The sequence below is a fragment of the Colossoma macropomum genome, unplaced genomic scaffold (assembly GCF_904425465.1).
Source record: "Colossoma macropomum unplaced genomic scaffold, Colossoma_macropomum, whole genome shotgun sequence".
NCBI lineage: Eukaryota > Metazoa > Chordata > Actinopteri > Characiformes > Serrasalmidae > Colossoma > Colossoma macropomum.
This window is the reverse complement of record NW_023494805.1, coordinates 37,407,708-37,426,898: the sequence shown is the minus strand read 5'-3', so window position 1 is coordinate 37,426,898 and position 19,191 is coordinate 37,407,708. Positions and strand designations below refer to the sequence as shown.

General features: G+C 40.4%; 2 protein-coding genes across 2 annotated transcripts in view; both read right to left on the bottom strand.

The window, feature by feature from the left end:
- The window catches only part of xpr1b (xenotropic and polytropic retrovirus receptor 1b), a 48,345-nt gene extending 36,852 nt beyond the window's left edge, over positions 1-11,493 (bottom strand). The window contains exons 1-2 of the mRNA XM_036596556.1: positions 11,065-11,493; positions 3,036-3,087 (exon numbers count right to left, since the gene is read on the bottom strand). Of these exons, the coding sequence (XP_036452449.1) occupies positions 3,036-3,087; positions 11,065-11,133 (121 nt within the window). The 5' untranslated portion in view covers positions 11,134-11,493. The remainder of the gene's footprint in view (positions 1-3,035; positions 3,088-11,064) is intronic.
- A 2,792-nt stretch (positions 11,494-14,285) lies between these two features.
- The window catches only part of ddr2b (discoidin domain receptor tyrosine kinase 2b), a 31,213-nt gene continuing 26,307 nt past the window's right edge, over positions 14,286-19,191 (bottom strand). The window contains 3 exon segments of the mRNA XM_036596682.1: positions 14,286-14,585; positions 16,250-16,399; positions 17,837-18,071. Coding sequence (XP_036452575.1) covers positions 14,439-14,585; positions 16,250-16,399; positions 17,837-18,071 — 532 coding nt within the window. The 3' untranslated portion in view covers positions 14,286-14,438.

Genomic DNA, 19,191 nt, shown 5'->3' with positions numbered 1-19,191 from the left:
AGCATTAAAATTTTAATGGTCTTAACAACAAATCATTAAATAAACAGGCTAGATAAAGTAACAGCATTTTCCCTATTTTTCCCTTTGATTTCTTAAAATGTTAAAGTCTTGTGGATAAACTTGCAGACAAGCTTTTACATAAAATTTTCAATATTTTTCCACGCAGCATTGATGGCTTCAAACAGTTGAAAAACACAGCCAAGTGTGGACTCTGGACTCTGACCAGTCCAAATCCATCATTAAAACCATTTTATTTTGGGCTTGGCCATTTATTTTGCACATCTATGTATACTATGCTGGAATGTATTACCATGATAACTATCACCTTTCAACTTTGACCACAAATTACAATTTCTTTGTAATATAACAGACCCGTTTCACTATATAGATCATAGTATGTACAACAGATTGACCAAATCACACTGTAGTCATTAGGACAGTTGTGTCAGTCATTAATACAGTCAGTGTATAACCCTAGTAGCAACATGTAGAAAGCTTAAGTATAAAGTTATGTTTCCTGGTCATGTGGAAACGCAAATGAGTATATTTCATTTCCATTTCTCAGTTACTGTCATATTGAATGGCTTAAGCTCTATCAGGTATCTATAACTTATCACTGAATTAGAATTCAGTGGCAAACTATGTAAAATATTATCTAAAAAAACCATGCATGTTTTTTTTTTGCTTTTAAGATTATAAACATTGTGGTTTAGCCTAATTACTGTCAAGATATTTTCTATAATGATGGCTGATAAGCCACTGGTCTAGGTAGCATGAGCTGGGAGAAGACGTGAGATGTTCTTCTGCTAGCACATCTGCTCCACGCTGCTTAGCAACCGTGACAAAGCTCCATAGATTTCCATTCAGCCTATTGTTCCTCACACTGCAGCGTCCAGAGCAGTCATTACTCATCTCTGCTTATTTGCCTTTAACAAGTTCAATTATGAAATTCAAGCGAAACCAGACCTTCTACAACACATCCTTTACAATACACCTTTTGAAAAGGTGTGGAAGTCAAAGTGAGCAGGAAATCATAATGTATAATCCTTCTGTGTTGTGACTCATACCTGCGTAAAACATTATTCTTGGTTAATATTTTTTTCTGCCTGCTGGTACGCAGTGACATAATCTAAAATCTGAAGTCTTAGAGTCATTACATTTTGATAGAAGATGACAGGGAACCAAGAAGAAAACATGACACAGTGAACTGTGCTTAATATTAACAAGGCCAGCAGTGTCGGCTGCACTGGAAGTATATTAAACAACAAAAACAGTGTCTGAATACTTGTTTCCCTTTCACTGTATGTAGAACCATTTTATTAGGCCCTTTAAGAACCAATTATTACAAGAAAAGAACCACTTTTCTTTGCAAAGAACCATTCAAAGTTAACCTGAAATCAAAATGGACCTTCCAATGGTTTTTTAATATACCTCCAGGGCTGCCAGTACTCAGATGCAGCCCGTCAGGTCTGGAGAAAGAAGAACCTGATCCCAAGAGCACCAAACCCACAGTGACCGTGATGTGGAGCTGCATCTCTGCAAACACTACTGGAGCATTACACGTCACTGAAGGAAACATGAATGGAGCGATGAACTGGGAGATAATAGAGGAAAACAATCTCATCAGCCAAGAAACTGAATCTGGGGAGAAGACTGTCGTTTCAATAAGACAACGACCTCAAACATACGGCCAAAATAACTCAAGACCGGATTTTAAATAAGACCGTGAAGGTGTTTGCATGGCCTAGCTAATCTCCTCAATCCTTTGAAGATTTATGGAGGATTTTGAAATTCCAAGTCCATCAGAGGCGCCCTCGTAACCTCACAGCCAAGAGGAATGGGCTAAAACTGAACCACAATGCCGTAAAAAGTTAATTTACTTCTGACAGCAAATGTCTTGAAGCTGTAATTGCCAACAGCGGCTTTGCAACAAAGTAGTAACATACCAAAACTGACTGATTTATGGTGTCTGAACACTTTTTCCCCTCTATATCTATTTCGTTGTAAGTTTGAAGTGGATATATGCACTGGACGTGTATTAAATAACAAAAAAAAAGTGTTTGAATAATTGTTTTTCCTCACTGTAGCACCAAAGAGGGATCCACAAGACAAAAAAACTTTTCTGGTACTATACAGAACCTTGCTAAGTGTATAGCGCAATCACAATTTTCCTCACAGGCATATCTGATTTTGGTATGACTCAGAATTATTTGAACTGTAGAAATTATTGGGAATTTTTCATACTGTTTACATACCACATCAAACTAATTTTAGAAAAAAAGGGATACATTTTTGGTTGTCCTTTTAACCCTCTTGCACACATTATGAGAGCAATTAAAAAATTAAATTCACTTTTCTTGCATAAAATGGTCCTTGATTTATTTTTTCAGACCCGATTATTAAATTCAAAAACATTTGAAAGAAATAACGTGTGCAGGGATCCTTTTAGATTTTGTTGCCTTGAAGCAACATTGTGCAACAGTGGTAAGAAATAACAGAGCCACATTCCCTGAAGTGGGGATACCTGGCTTATGACTGGCTAAATCCATTCCACTGTCGCACAATGTTGCTTCTAGGCAACAGACGTATTTCTGCAAATTCGCATAACAAAAAAATTGATACTGAATGTTGAAAAAAGGGGTTTAAATGTGCCCACTATAAGATAGTATTACCAAGTACACGCCTTTTATTGACTTACTCAAACTCTTCCCTTTATTGTTAACCCTGTCGTTGCCTTAAAATATGCATAATGTTATTGTAAAGTGAGGAAAATGAGTTTGTTGCCCTGAGGCAACATTGTGCAATGCTACTTTGCACAGTATTGGAACATAGACAAACCTAGCATTTCATCTTGGCCAAAAATGAGGCATACTTTACTGTATATTACGGCAAGTTGAAGCATTTGAATTCTAAACGTATAATGTCTATTGCTATATATACTATTTATAGTTTGTGCAGGGGATGCACTTTAAACTCTACGCATAGGAGAACCACATTCACGAGGAGATGCACATGCACACCCAACAAATATTTACCTTCAACTGATGGAGCCTGGTCCTGGGCGGAGTACAGCATCTCTTTGAAAGCCTGCAGGAGAGAAAAGAGACATGAGACATGCTTTCCAGTGGTCCGACAATCAGCGTTCACATTACACAGCAGCATGTGGCTGGCCTGCTGCCATTTCTGACCGACACAGGAACTAGGATGGAAATAATTTGTGGAGAGGAGAGGAGAGGAGGAACTGTCCAAAAGCAGAGAGGAAATGGCAGATAATAATGGTGCTTCACGCTTCCATTTGACAGCATCTATTTTTGCATCCTGGGACACAACGGCTGTGTTCTTCCCCCCAATCCCCACCAAAATAACACCATTAAACCAGGCAAACAGAAGAGCCGGAGTGACACATTTTGCACACTACTCATTTCACGGCACTCTGCAGAAAAAAAGGCCACAGTTTACTTACTGTGCTTCGTTATACTCAGTGTGAACATCTGAGATGAGTCAGTTCACCGCAGAAACTCCTCACACTTGTTAAAAACATTTATGATCAACTCTGCAATAACTGTGAAAGGGAAATCTGCTATCTCTGTTTACAGAGCTGCACCGGCTTTATTAATTCACACCAGGTGAATGTGCAGTTAATTGGAAAGAGGGACAAGCATGCAGTGCACACCAGCTATGGTAACTACAATGTGCACACTAATCAACCTCGTCCTCATCTGGTGGCTTTTCATCCTTTATCCTTCTATCCTAACATATTTTTATATTACTGCTGGTCTGCCATGACCAACGCCTATTCCAGGCGTTTTCAAAGATAACTGTTGAACACAGCATTTTAGCCACAGTGCTAATGTTCTTATGTGCACATTGTAGGGATTTAACAATACAACATATATTGTATTGTATGGCAATACAACTTTGTATTGTATGGCAGCGCAATATTAATAATAATAAATACAACAATACAATATTGTATGGCAGCGTAACATATTGTTATATCACGACTAGCATGTTAGCTTGCGGCCAGAGTGTTAGACTGGAGCACTATAAAGCACAGCTTTTGTTTAAAATATTGCTGTTTGGTAACGCTGAATGCTCTAATAAAGTGAAAACGCAAATGTTAACATAACACATGGGGGGGGAGGTCGGGCCATCCTACCCATCAATCGAGGGGGACAATTATGCGCTCCTGGTCTCCTGCTAATGCTGCCTTAGGTTTGAGGCTCTCAACGACACCGTACGTAAAGGGGTATGTTGTCTTGTCAAGATAAATAAAATTTTTGCTTTTTTTTTAAATATTAACTGAACATTTGTTCATTTTTATTAAAAATGTAATGTATTGAAAATGCATACATTCATTATTCACCAGATTCCACAGATGTGACCAGCATATTGTTACTATACCAATATATATATATATATATATATATATATATATATATATATATATATATGTGTAAAAGTAAAGGAAGAAAAAAAACATTTACTTTTTCTGTAAGTCAACTTAAAACGATGCATTCCAAGCAATTTTTGAAAATTTTTCTTGATCCATTCATCACACAATAACCATACAATGTAAAAGGGCAGCTGGTCAAATGATGTTAAAAAAAAAAAAAAAAAACTGGGGTTTTTTTGGACAGTAACAATATGTTGTACCAAAAGGCCCCTGTGCATGAATTATAAACAGACAGTGGGCATGACCTAAACCACAGCGGGTATGTTTACTTACAGTAACTAATCAAGAAGTGCTGACATTTATGACATGCATAGGGAAGGTAATTTAAACAGTCTAGACTTTAGAACAAGCATGTCTTTCTGCTCATGGTCACTAAGGTATTGAAACTTGGAGCTGAATGACTTAATGAACGAATGTTTTAATACTTGGTAGTATTGTAGTAATTCAACTGGTACCATAAACGTACTGAATTTCAATGCCCAGCCCTGCAATTGTGGACTACTGTCACGGCAGTAACACCGCAAATACTGAATAATATGCAATGCTGGTCTTTCAGGATTCACGTGTCTTTTTTCACCACTGTTATCAGGTAGAAAACCGGAAATGAATCTCCTGAATGGCTGCGAGTTTTCAGTTATATGTATCTACTTATCTAACTAAACCTCGCTCAGAGACAACGTGCTGATTCGACTCTATCAACTCGTGCCTGCACTTCTTGTTTTTCCTCACTGTGTCTTCTGCAGTAGAGCCGGGCTCCTTGCAGGATACTAGGTCAAAGGTCACACTGCGCTGTAGGGAGGAACTGAGAGGTGGAAGAACGGTAACATCTTAGCCTGGTTATCCGAAATCAATGACCGCATCAATACCCTGCCGGCCCTCAATCGGTCACAATCCTCATTAGCTCTTGCGCTAACAAATATTGACGTGATGAGGGAGGGACAGAGGGAGAGAGACAGAGACAAAGAGAAAAACATGGTCAGCTGAAAGGCCAGTGAAAACACCATCACCATCGCCTTCACAAGGACCAAGAACGCTCTAAACAACTCCTGAATGTGAGACCGGGCTGAAAAAATGAGAAACATGAGGGCAAAAGCCACAAACAACAACAAGAAAAACCTCCATTCCCGTATTTTGTTGACCTTCACTGCACTCATAACTGAGGTGTCACTTTACGTTGTTCCAAAACCACCCAGGAGAACGAGAGGAAAAAACAAAGTCTGACAGTGTTCTCACCAAAAGCCTGGCGTCAGCATAAACCAAGTCTCTGAAGACCACAGTATAGACCTTTAAGGCCAACTGCAAGCAAGTCTCATATATGAGGTAGCAGGTATGGTCATTTTCTGCTACTAAAAGATCTGCATTTGTAAACAAACAGTATTCAACTGTATCCCAATAAGCCTTTGTTTATATCACACATACAACATTCATAATGAACGCTTAATTAGTCATTTATCTTTTTGTTTTGGGTGTATTTGATTCATACACAATGTCAACAAGAGTTACAGTACTGTGCAAAAGTCAGAGACCACCCTTCATTGAAGTTATTCATTTTTCTGTATCAAGAAAACAGATATTGTATTTAACAGAGCTCTCGACAAATAAACTGGGAGACTTGCTCTCAGTTTTTCCAAGAAATTTGCACCTTTAAAGTTGCACTTTCAGCTTCTCATGATCCAAGTAACCCCAAATACATTTAGTGATGTTGAGGTCTGGACTCTGGGGTGGTCAGCCCATTGTTTTGGGAACACCAACAGCTTCTTTCTTTGACCATTTTTGTCTATTTCCTTTTCTAAGTAGCCACGTTTACATGCAGCCCGATAATCCGTTAATAATCCGACTAATAACTCACTCGGAATAGAATACATTGACGTAAACACCTCAATCTGAATAGACTAGTCAAATTGAGGCCATTCGGAATACAATTTTTATCCGATTGAACGAGGTGGGTAATCCTGTAAATAATCCGTTAAATAGAAGAATAATAGCCATGCAAATGCCTGTATCTGATTACATTCCCAGTCAGAAAGTTTAAGGACGTTCTGCATGTTCGTCGCATCATAGTGAAAGTTTATACCGAGACGAAGTTTATGCTCTGATCTTTAAAAGACGGCGGTGGGACGGACGTCCAGCTTATGTGCCTCAGAACACGACGTCTTCCTCTCGGCCTTCTTTAATAAGGACATGTTAAGCAAGTTTTCCTGAGTCTGACATCATTTTAAAGTAATTAAAAACACAAGCGCTGCTCACTGCTACTCATCTCACTCTGACTGGACTCACGTGATGCTTGTTGTCATGGTAACGTCTACACTAAGTTGTTCTCTACGCACGTGCGTGATTTTGATTTAGAATACTTGTAGTGTGCATGGAAATGAACTTTTTCCATCAGATTGTTGAGTAGAGTGAGATATAAACACCTCAGTCTTAATCTATCATTGGAATGTATTCAATCGGCTTGGAAAAAATCTCCGCATGTAAACACAGCAAGTGAGGGCTTCTTGACAGCTACACCTCCTTTCAACTCTGACTGTACAGTACTGTACACTGTTTGAAATGTTACCATATACAGCTCAAAGTCATTGTGCCAAACCTCTTCTTAATGAAACATGCAGGGGTTGGTGTAGCGTAGTGGATAATACCGCTGCCCTCCATGCAGCAAACTGGAATTCAATGCCCTGCAGGGTCAAGCACACCACACTACATCAATGAGAGTCCTTGGGCAAGACTCCTAACACTATATGTATCTACCCCTGTAACACGATTAAAACTAAGTCGCTCTGAATAGGAATGTCTAGCAAATGCATAAATGTAAATGGTCAGTGTTTAAGTACTGACGATACCCATGATATGCCTGAAAAAGCTTATCATGATATATTTAATCATGATAATAATTCCACAGTATCTTATCAGCCACCCCTAATGCTGCAAGGAGTTTGGCAGGGTTCAACAATAACGACTGCCCAAATGCCTGGGGCAGGTAAAATGTGACATCAGGACAGCACGAAAAACCACTTGCCCAGTTGGGCAAGTTCATGTTGGTGGAGGGGGCTGCCATGTAACTGAGGCCAAACTCAATTCACTTGAATATTTAAACCCTCCCCTTATTCATTTGCATGAAACAAAACAATGGTATTGTTGACAAATGACATCAGAGCGAGACATACAGGAAAATCTTGGTAAAGCACAAATACGAAGCAAGGTGAGTCCACAGCTTCATTCCCTCATGGGTCGATTCTGACCCCTCTGTATTTGAGATTGTCTGCAAAATTTGTAGGGAATGTCCTAAGAAGGCAGATAAAATGGGTTGTAACTACAACTTTTAGAAAACAGTCGCTCAAGTGTCACGACAAGTCTCTCACATTGCGTGTAAAGTAGCAAAAAAACCCACTACGACATCTGGACCACTGGACGTGTGCATACGACAGATAAACAGTGAAGCAGATTCCAAGTTGACCATGTTAGTCACAACAGCATATTACACAGTGCTTATTTATATTTAAATAACATTTTAAAATATAAAGACTTGCTTGGGACAGTAGAAATTTGGTTTGGGGCAGTGAACCCTGTTTGGATATCTGTATATTCTAATTACCATGTCCATCCCTAGGAAGTGAAGTTAGGTTCTAGGGAACCAGCCATAGTTCTAGAGAAACTTACTGGTCTGAATTGTTCACAGTGGTGTTAATAGCAACCAGACGTCTGAAGCATTTAAAGCATCTAAAAGCTCCCTCACAGAAAGTTACATGACATGGTAACTAATATCCTTCCTGCTGTCTTTTTGAATACATTCATGGCCGAGAGGTACATGCAGGGCACTGTATGGCAAAATAGTATCGATTACTTTACTTGCTTTCCCAGATGTATCACTATTTTACCACTATCATACAAAACTAATGGTAGATTAACCAGATTTACTACCTTATATCATATTAAAACTCAAATGATTCAAGAAGTCCCACTGGTCATTTTGGATATTAAGAAAAAAATGGCTAAATTTGTGATGTAGTCTTCAAAAGCCCTAGTTCCTGAGTCAGCATAAATCATTCTGAATGTCTTTGTTTACATCTTAATGATTGAATTATGCAAACGCTTTGACAAATCAATGGAATCTCCCTTTAAATTCCAATGGAAACGTGTATGGCTGCCTTCAAGGGGGGGAGGCGTAAAATGCACTGGGTTAACACGAGGTGATTAGATGCCAGCAGGCCCATGCTTAACACAGGTCAGCATTTACTGCTATGGACTTTGCCCTTGTGCCAGGGTGCCCACTTTTTGCCTGGCTTATTTGTGAAAGTTTCAACAAAAAGAAAGAAAGAAGGGCTTCAATCTTGCCCTTGACATACTTGTAGACATGCTACCTCATACATATAGAAGCTACAGAAGGGCGGACTAGTGGACGAACTTGCACAGGTGACCGTCAGAGCTTCTTTTTCCACTCCTCTAAGCACACACGGCATAAATCTGAAACGTACAATATCTCAAACATGGCAACCGCCAGCGGACTTCAGGAGAATTTTCATTTCCCCTGAAAAGAGCTTACATCAGCTTTGTCAAACCCACGAAATCACTAAGCAGAGGCTGTGGCTGCTAAGCACCCCCCACCCTTCTAAGCTCTAAGTTCATAACAAATCTACAGGTTCTGACAATTTCGAACCAAACGCTTCAGCCCCCATTGGTTGAAGCTCAAAACAGCGGGGCTGTAGGACGTCAGGTAAACGAGGGAACCATGTTGCACATAGAATACATGATGTTTACAATAAATTCTGCAACAGAAAGTAATGACCAAGCTGTTATTCTCATTAGCTGAGTGGGTCACGAACACATAGACAGTAACCTATCCACTTTACTCAATGAGGGTGATGACTAATCGGTTACCAAGCGTCAGGACAGCAATAATCTCATTATGTGTAGGCCATTAAACCTGAAGGAGCTGGAGTGCACTAAAGCCCTGTGACCGAGCCAGTGCCCACTGTCAATTACGGTGGAACTGCCTCATACGCAGCCATGCGAAATAATTCAATTATGTCGCCGACCCCGCACCGTTCTTTGAAGGCCTGAGTCAACATGGCACTGGACATGGAGATTAGCCCAACGTGGTCAGAAGTAAAAAAAAAAAGACAACCTGAAACAACAGAGAAGATAAGCAGGTCTTCCCAAACGAGCAGCAAAATCTAATCAAACCTGTTAGGGAGGAACAGCAAATCTGGACGTCAGCAGAAATGACAGCCTTCGCTGCTTGCATGCATGAACTTGAACGCTGGGGTTACTTTCTGTTTTAGCTGGAGCGCAAAACCAAATGACAACAGGCCAACATCAACAGAACTTCAGCTTTAAGGTGTGTGTGCTTATTAAGCTTAAGCTGAGGCATCTCTCAAAAGGTTAGCCAAAACAAAAAAAAAAGAAGACTGGTCTGTCCCAGTAAATGGACAGGATATTAATCATTAGTGATGCACATGCACAAGCCTGACTGGTCCACTCATGTCACGTGACATCAACATTTAGGCAATACTATTAGGTCAGCATCCCCAGAAATGGATTAAATTAGGAAATTCATGACAAATTCATCCTTCTTTGTGTGACTGAAAGTGGAGTATCTAATGCCTTATTAGCCATTAAGTCAAGTTTCACCCAGCCACCTGCAAATGCTGTATCAGATTAGCCAATTAAGATCTGATCATTCTTATCAGTAAGCATGCTGTCACGCTTCAGTTGTGAAAGAGGACCCTTGACCTGCTGTCGACATGGAAATGATAACACAGCTGGGTATTCTTGTGCCATTCAGGGCTGCAATAATAAATATGTATACACACACCATCATACATACACTCAAAAAAATGGCTCTTCAAGGGTTCTTTAGTAAGGCAATGAGTTCTATACAGAGCCATTTCATGCCTCAATGGTTCTCTGCATGGTGAAACAGCTCTTCAGATTGATGGATTATGTTTTATAACGATATTGTTCTATATAGCACTAACAAGGGTTGCTCTATCGTCACAGGCTTGACATCATAACAGCAGCAGAAGCCTTTTTAGTGATATATAGTGCCATATACAGCACATTCTAGAACAATCTGAAGAACCATTTCACCCTTTAAGCATGAAACGGTTCTAGATAGACCCCCTTTACTAAAAAGCCCATCTTTGTAGACTCACATATTGGCTGAATCTCAAACGTCTCCCCACTTCCTACATAGTGCACTGCTTTGGTCATGAAACTATGCCTTCCACACCCACTAAATGTTAGTTAGAGGGAGCGTTAATATAAATGGCCTTCTATTAGACATTAGACTGCACTGCTCGGATGCAGAAGCCGTTATTTCATGACCTACAAAGTGCACTACATAGGGAGCAGGGAGCCATTTGAGATTCAGCCCTAGACAAGCACTGACATAGACTACAGCCGCTTTCCAGGACGTGGATAGAGCCTAGCTTTATTTAATGCCCACTGACCGTTCAAAAAAAGACCTTTTTATTCAAAGCTTGAGCTTAGACCGGCTGGGGGGGGTCTGGGTCTTGTGTAGCTAAAGCGCTAGCTAACCTAGGTTAGCCCTGTACCGAGCCGTGTAGCATGAACGCTCGGTGTTAACGCTAAGTTAGCGCTAGCGTCCTCACCTCATACTGAATGTACTGTTTCCTCCACTCCGGAGTGATGTGCGCCGACAGATGCTCGGTAAATTTCATCCTGTGGGGTTCCCGTTTGCCTGTCAGAGGCTCCTTTCGAGGAGGGAAAATGTACCTTAACGCCGGCTGACAGGGATAAACGCGACTTTAGCGAAATGACGGGCGGCTGGAAACCGCTTCTCCTCCCTCAAGAACGGACGTTACTGTTACGGTCGCTCTCCGCTGCCCGCCGTGACAACAACAGCCGCCGAGGAGACACGAACCGCCCTCCGGCATGTTCCTGAAACGACTTCTCTCGCCTTCCCTTCGCTTTACGGGAGTCTTCTCGTGACCAGCTACCCGTCGGCGAGCACGGAAAACGCACACGAAGCTTCACACATCGCTCATTCCGCCGTGTTTTCTGAAGCCCAACGGTCTGGCAGCCGCCATAGTGTTGTCAGGTGGTGACGTCACCGCGCTCGTCATATACATCGCTGAAGAGGAGGTGGGGGGGTGTAGGGGGGTGTTTTTCATACAGAAATGTCTTCATTTCTACGCTTTATGTTCTCGTTTTCTAAAAACAAGACTAAAGTCTTACACGCAGAGGACCCGGCGACACGTACGAGCCAACGGATTAGCGCGAAGCCGTTGTTTTTGCGCTTAACTTGTTTACATCAGCGCCGGTGTCTCTTATTAGGGGCTTAACGTTTCTCAGCAGCATGCTAGCTACGTCTGTTAGCTATAAGGGGCCTGTTTTCCCCCAAAGCAACCAAAAAAGGGGATTATGGGGAATTTGATTTCTTTTGCAGCTGTTGGTGCTGTCCATTCACTACATCTAGCTCGTACTCCCTCTCACGGACCACTTTATATAAGGTCCACCTCTGTCTAAGGTCCACTTTAGCTATAAGTGTACTATTAGGCCATTTGTTGTCATGCATTTGTCAGCCATGCTGTATCCCATTCATCATATCATTGGCCAGTTTCTGACCACAAGGCCGATTATTTTTGACACAGCATCCTTCATTGCGCAATAATTGTGGCTGGTGAGACTAATATGGTGAAAGGGGAATTCCACCAATTTCAATATTTGTGTATAATTCAGTCGTTGAGACGTAAACAGTCTTTCAGAGTGGTTTGATGTCAAATGGGTCATTGTAGATAAACACACTGATTTTTTTGAAGTGGTGGCGATAGGGGTCATGATGTCAACCGTAAATATAGCCATTTTATTTACTAGCCAAAATGACCAGTGTCTAGTTTTTATTTGTTATGCTGATGATGGTAAAATGGTGGTACATCCTGAAAAATAAGTTTTCTTTGGGAACTATTTTGCCTCACAACACATTGCAGGTATCCCGTCGCCATAAATTAATCTTCAGTACATTTTAGGCCAAATTCTTCTTTCAAAACTATCATAAAACAATGTTTCAGACATCAGGCAGCAAACCTTTCTGTGTCTTTTAGAGACACTGAACTCCTCAGATGTTGGGTTCCTATCACCACCACTGGTCACTGTGAACAATTCTCTTTCTTTAGAACGGACCATTTCACACCAAACTACTCTGAATGATTTTGCTTGCATCTAAACTGTGCAGAAAGTTTGAAAAATTGGTGGGATTCCCCTTTAAGACTGGAAATGGGATGTCTGAACATATTCAAGAAGGGCTAAGCTCTTCTGTTTATGCCTCATTTATAGAAATAATCATGCTATATCTTTTTTTTAATGTATGCATATATCAGACGTTGAGATGTAAATAAAGTAATTCAGAGTTGTCTGATGTGAAATTGTGCATTGTAGACTCAAAGCTCTTTGCAGTGGTGATGATAGGAACCAAAGGTCATGGTGGCAAGAATCATATAATATAGCCATTTAACTGACACATCTTCTGAGTTTTTATATGTAAGGTCATGTCAATAATGTAAAATTGTGGTAAATCGTGGAAAAAAAGGCCCTCTGCCATTAATGGATTTAGTTGTAGGCCAAAATCTGATCTCAAAACTAGCAAACTACCTCAAAACAATGTCTCAGGCATCAGGCCGCTTAACTATTTAGATAGCTTTCTGTGAGGGAGCTTCTAGATGCATTAAGCTCTTCAGACGCCTGGTTCCTATCACCACCACTGTGAACGATTCTGTCTATGTACATTTCTCTATCAGTTTCACATCAAACCACTCTGAATGACATTTTGTACATCTTAACCATTACATTATACAGAAAGTTTAATTTGGTGGAATTCCCCTTTAAAGAGGTCTAGACAGTGTCATGTCTCATGCAGAAGCTGACTGTTGTCCACGTTACCTCATGCTGTAAGGAATACATTTGTTGTTAGAAGTTATTTTCCCAAGTGTTGACTAAATGCTGACACAGTGTGAAGTATGACACCTACGTCAGAGCTTGACTGGTGAACTTTCAGTACTCGACATTCTGCACTTTAAAGCTCAGTTATCAGCTGATGTCAGCTTTAAGCATAGCAAACCACATTGGCTGGACAATACGGAGGTGTTCAAGCAGAATAAAATAGTTTATTGTAAAAAAAAAAAGCAAATATAGAATCATATTTGGAAAATGTGTAAGCAATTAGCTTACATAAATGCTATTAGAAGCAATAAGAAAATAAAATATATAACATAATATGATATATACTCATGTGAAATGACACAAAAACAAAACAGGCATTTTTACAGCTGAACACTATGTCAGATTCCTGGCTAGTTGCTAGCATTCAGTGTAAAGGAGTATTCGTAATTACTGTACACACTGTACTGTGCAAAAGTCAGAGACCACCTTTTCTTTATGTAATTTCCAGTCAAAATTTCCAAATCTGGAGTTAAGAAGTATTAAAAGCTACAGAGAAAATGAGACTCTCCTAACAACCACCCGGAGGACCTGGTAGACACCAAAACTGCCCCCATCAGATAAACAGCTCTCATCTTTGAGAGAGAGGAGAAAATCAAGCTGCTTCAGATCTGAAAACATCCACAGGTGTTTCTGTCCATCCTTCCACTGTGAGAAGACGACTCAGTGCTTTGGGTCTGAAAGGATGTGTAGCTGTCAAGAAGCCTCACTGAGAAAAGGAGACCGACACATCAAACAAAGAAGCTCAACAATGGACTGACCACCCCAGAGTCCAGACCTCAATGTCAATGAATGTGTTTGGGATTATATGGACTGTGAGAAGCAGAAAGTGCAACCAACCTCTAAGACTGAACTGAACTTGTACTTAATGGCTGTTTTGGCTAGCAGTAAATAACTGAAGGGTGGTCTCTGTCGTTTGCACAGCACTGTACATGGTCACCAGCACGCAGCTGGGCTGAAAAGCTTCAGGACGACTGAGCCACTGAAGGAGGCGTGTGTGTGTGGGAGCCATTTTTCTGTCAGCTCTCTGTCAGTCTGTGTGCAGTGCAGCCTGGTGTTCCAGTAGAGTGCTGTGGATGTGCTGGAAGCTGGGCCTCTCCTTGGCGTTCCTCCTCCAGCAGCTGTGCATGAGGCTGTGAACTGCATCAGGACAGCAGGCAGGCCGCGGGAGGTAGACCTGTCAGAAGAAAAACACAGCTCAGCACTGCCATCTTCAGGAGGAATGAGGTATAGCAAGGCCTTGGAGGCTTTCTCAGAACTGCTTCTGGCCTGGGGTTTTTTGGTTTCTGTCCTGAAGGGGTCATAGCGGTTTCCCTGCTTTAATACAGACAACTGAAAGGCTTGGTCAGCTTTATAGGAACACTAACCTCAGTGATGCCAAGGGAACAAAACAGCTCACCAGAAGTGGAGCTGTAGAACAAAAAATGTTTAAAGGCCCCATTAAGGGCCTACAAGGTTTTTTCCTGTGAGGTCAATGGATCAAACATTTGAACAATTTGTCATTTGACATGTCTCGTTGATAAGGTAACATGTCCTCTAAAGAAAGCACACAGTTTAATGCATAATTCCTATTTATTTGCTCAGTTTAACAAATTGGAAGAAATAAAAAGGAAGAATAGAAAACGTGCTATAACTTTTGCACAGGCCACATTTTGATTTATTTTGTTTCTCAATATTTTAAATTCAGCAAATAAACAGTAATTGTGCATTAAAATGTGCAGATGTGTGTTCTCCGTAAAGGACGTGTTCCCTTATTTTCACTTAGAAAATTAACATGTAATTTGACCAGTGGTGCCTAAACTTTAACATATGACAGTATGTAAATGACATCTGACCTGATTGGATGAACTATATTGTTTATCATTCAAAAAGTATTTCAGGCTGAAATACTCCTTATAACTTCCGTGTGAATGGGTGGGCTAAATTGCTGTAGGCTGAATAGGCAGATATATGTTAATACACTGTTTTTTGTGACATCACAACAACAGTGAATTCAAAATGGGCTGCTTTTGCAGCATAACTGTAGACTTTATGTCCCAGGGAGTGAAGAGTACACTTTGAAAATAATTTTAAATGGTTTTCCATGATATGGGCTCTTTAACATTGCAATGTTGTTGATTTTGGAATCAGGTCTATGTAATATGAATAAAGGATTTAATTTCTTATATTTTATTTTGTCCACTTATAAAGTTTGTGTGGTCTTATGTATGGCCATAATTTGTCATTTTTACATGACAATATTGTAGCCTCTTTTACACTGTAGAATAAACAGACTGTTTTTGTTACTGTGCTTTTAGGACTCATATATACAAATGGCCTCTGTTATGATTGGTTGCCCTTTATGCCTGCAGTCTGGGCTGAAATGTGTAGAGCAAGCTGTTAAGCACTGAAATCCAGAACGTCAGGAAAAATAAACTTCATCTGCTGCTTTTGAGTTTGATACATTGAAAGGCTTCAGTGATCAATTTGCTTCCTGAAAGCCATGAACAGCACAACGTTTAATCGTTTTTCCAAATCTTAAACTCCAATAACTCTGCTACAGATTATCTGCAGGAACAGCACTTCACATTAGAATGGGTGGGGCGAAACATCTGCAGTCTGAATGGGTGGTCATATGTAAATGCATTCATGGTTGTGACATCACAACAGGTTTGTGCAGCTTAGTTTCCTTATATAGACTGTATGGACTGGGGTGAACGGTACATTTTGAATCTTAAACATAAAGTACACCATCCACATCTTCATGAAAAAGAGCAAGGAAAGGACAGTCCAGTTTTCCATGATAAGGTTCCTTTAATGTGTATAAAAATAAGACATTTTAAAGATGGGCGTGAGGCTGACCTGCTTGTTCTGGTCTCGAAAGAACTCGCCCGTGTTCTCGATCACCTGGTCGTCTGAGAGATCTGAGTAGGGCTGCTCTTTACACAGAGTGAGCGTCTCCCAAAGAGTCACCCCAAAGGCCCACACGTCACTCGCCATGGTGAACTTACCCTGGAGAAACCACAAAGAAACACTGTGTGCTCAGCACATACAGTATATTTTTACTGTATTTACTATTTTCCATATTACATCAAAACTAAGGCCAAGTTTGGTAACACTTTACTGTAGGGTGGTGTTCATAGACTACATCACACCTACATACACTTATCATGACTACTGAATTTAACCTACATAAATAACTATAAAGGCTTTAAAGGGCTTGATTCATACATCTTCCTTGTTTTTTTTATTGTTTACAATAAACAATAGTAATTTAATAGTTTACTGTTTACAGTAAACAATAGTGATTTATTTTTACATTACCTTCTTCCAAACTTCTCTTCATCCCTTAGAATAAAACAGAGTGTTTTTGACCCAGACTGGTACATGCAAATAACCTCTGTTCTGATTGGACACCCTGTATTGTGCCTCATTCACTGCTATAACTGCTGTAGACTACTTAGGCAGATATACATAAATCTGTGACATCACAAAAACAATGAGTTTCCATATGTGGACTATAAGGAAAACTGAAACTATAACAATATTTGCATACTACTTTTTAAAAAATTAATTTACAAAAGTGTGGAAAATTCAGTTTTCCATGATGTTGCCCCTTTAAAATTATGGAAAACTAAACTGACCATTCAATACATACATCATAATTAATATAGGAGCACTTTGTAGTTCTACAAGTACAGACTGTAGTCCCTTTCACCTTGTTCTTCAGGATGGTGAGGACCCCCACAGGACCACCACAGACCAGGTACTATTTGGGTGGTGGGTCATTCACAGCACTGCAGTGACACTGACGTGGTGGTGGTGTGTTAGTGTGTGTTGTGCTGGTACAAGTAGATCAGACACAACAGTGCTGCTGAAGTTTTTAAACACCGTGTCCACTCACTGTCCACTCTATTAGACACTCCTACCTTGTCGGTCCACCTTGTAGATGTAAAGTCAGAGACAGTAGCTCATCTTTGGCTGCAGTTTGTGTTGGTCATCCTCTAGTCCTTCATCAGTGGTCACAGGACGCTGTTGGCTGGATATTTTTGGTTCTCCGTCCAGCAGCGACACTGAGGTGTTTAAAAACTCCAGCAGCACTGCTGTGTCTGATCCACTCGCACCAGCGCAACACATACTAACACACCAGCACCATGTTAGTTTCACTGCTGAGAATGATCCACCACCCAAAAATACCTGCTTTGTGGTGGTCCTGTGGGGGTCCTGACCATTAAGGAACAAGGTAACAAAGAAACAGATGGACTACAGTCTGTAAACTGTAGAACTACAAAGTGCTCCTCTATGGTCAGTGGAGCTGATAAAATGGACAATGAGCGTAGAAACAAGGAAGTGCACTTAATAAAGTGGCCAGTCGGTGTATATTAAAACTTTTGACTGGTATTATAGATGAGAGGCATCCTTTTCCCACAGGTTTCCCACAGTTCCTACCAGCAGAATGCTCTCCCAGGACATCCAGCGGATGGGCAGCACAGCTCGGCCCTGGATGCGGAAATAATCTCCGCGATACAGGTTCCTGCTCATGCCGAAGTCAGCGATTTTGATGGTGTTGTTTGTCCCTACCAAACAGTTGCGAGTGGCCAGATCACGGTGCACAAAGTTGAGGGACGACAGATACTTCATACCAGAAGCGATCTGGGTAGCCATATTGATCAGTGTGCTGTAACTGCAAAGAGAACAAGATTATGGTCCATAGCTTTAATATGCTCGACATAGCTATCAGTGAAAAATCTAACTAAAGAGGAATTCTACTGATTTTTTACAAATTCTACATAAATTCAGTGGTTGAGATGTAAACAGTGTCATTCAGAGTGGTTTGATGTGAAATGGTTCACTGTAGCAAAACTTTACAGTGGTGGTGATAGGAACCAGGGGTCGCAATGTCTACAACACAAATAGTGCCATTTTATTTACTATGTAAAACCACTAGTGAACCTATACGTGTCTTCTGAGTTTTATATGTAACATTGATGATGGTAAAATAGTGGTAAATCTGAAAAAAGAAGTTTTATCTGTGAACTAGTTTGCCTCACAACACCCTGCATGTATCCCTCCACGCCAAATGGGTTTTGAAATTATGTTTTAGGCCAAAATCTTATTGCAAAAGTGTCATAAAACAGTGTCTCAGGCTTCAGTGTATTCATTACTGCTTCATGTACTTTCTGTGAGGGAGTTTTGGAGGCATTAAACTCTTCAGACGTCTGGTTCCTATCACCACCACTTTTCAGTTTTGACTTGGTAAGTTTTCTTAGAATGGAGCATTTCACACCAAACCACTCATATTTTAATCATGCCGCAATTTAGAGAAATTGGGAACACAATCAAAGAAAGGTTTTCAGTAGAGCTATGAGGCTATTGTAGCTAACAAGTAAAGGAAGCTTATGTGCCTCAATTAGCATTGTGCAAGTCATGCTGTCAAGTAATCTTGATTATGGACACTGTTAGCTGTTAGCTATAAAAATAGACAAAAGTACATTGTACAGTTTTCCTCCACATTTTGCTCATTTATCTCAACTTTGGATACCAAACATGTCTTGCCTGATTAAATGAACGGTTTGTCACATCAACCAAGACATTTGGTCTTGACTAGTATCCAAATTTAGCTTCTTGAGTTTAGCGCTGTAGCCATGAGGCTAACATTGCTAACAGACAGTATAAATCAACAGTCGGCCAAATCATTTCTGTAAATACGTCAACAAAACGTCCCTCAACCAGCTCAAACTGCACCCAGGCCTCCATTGAGGTCATGTAGACTGGTTGATGTTGTTTAAAGAACAGTATGACTA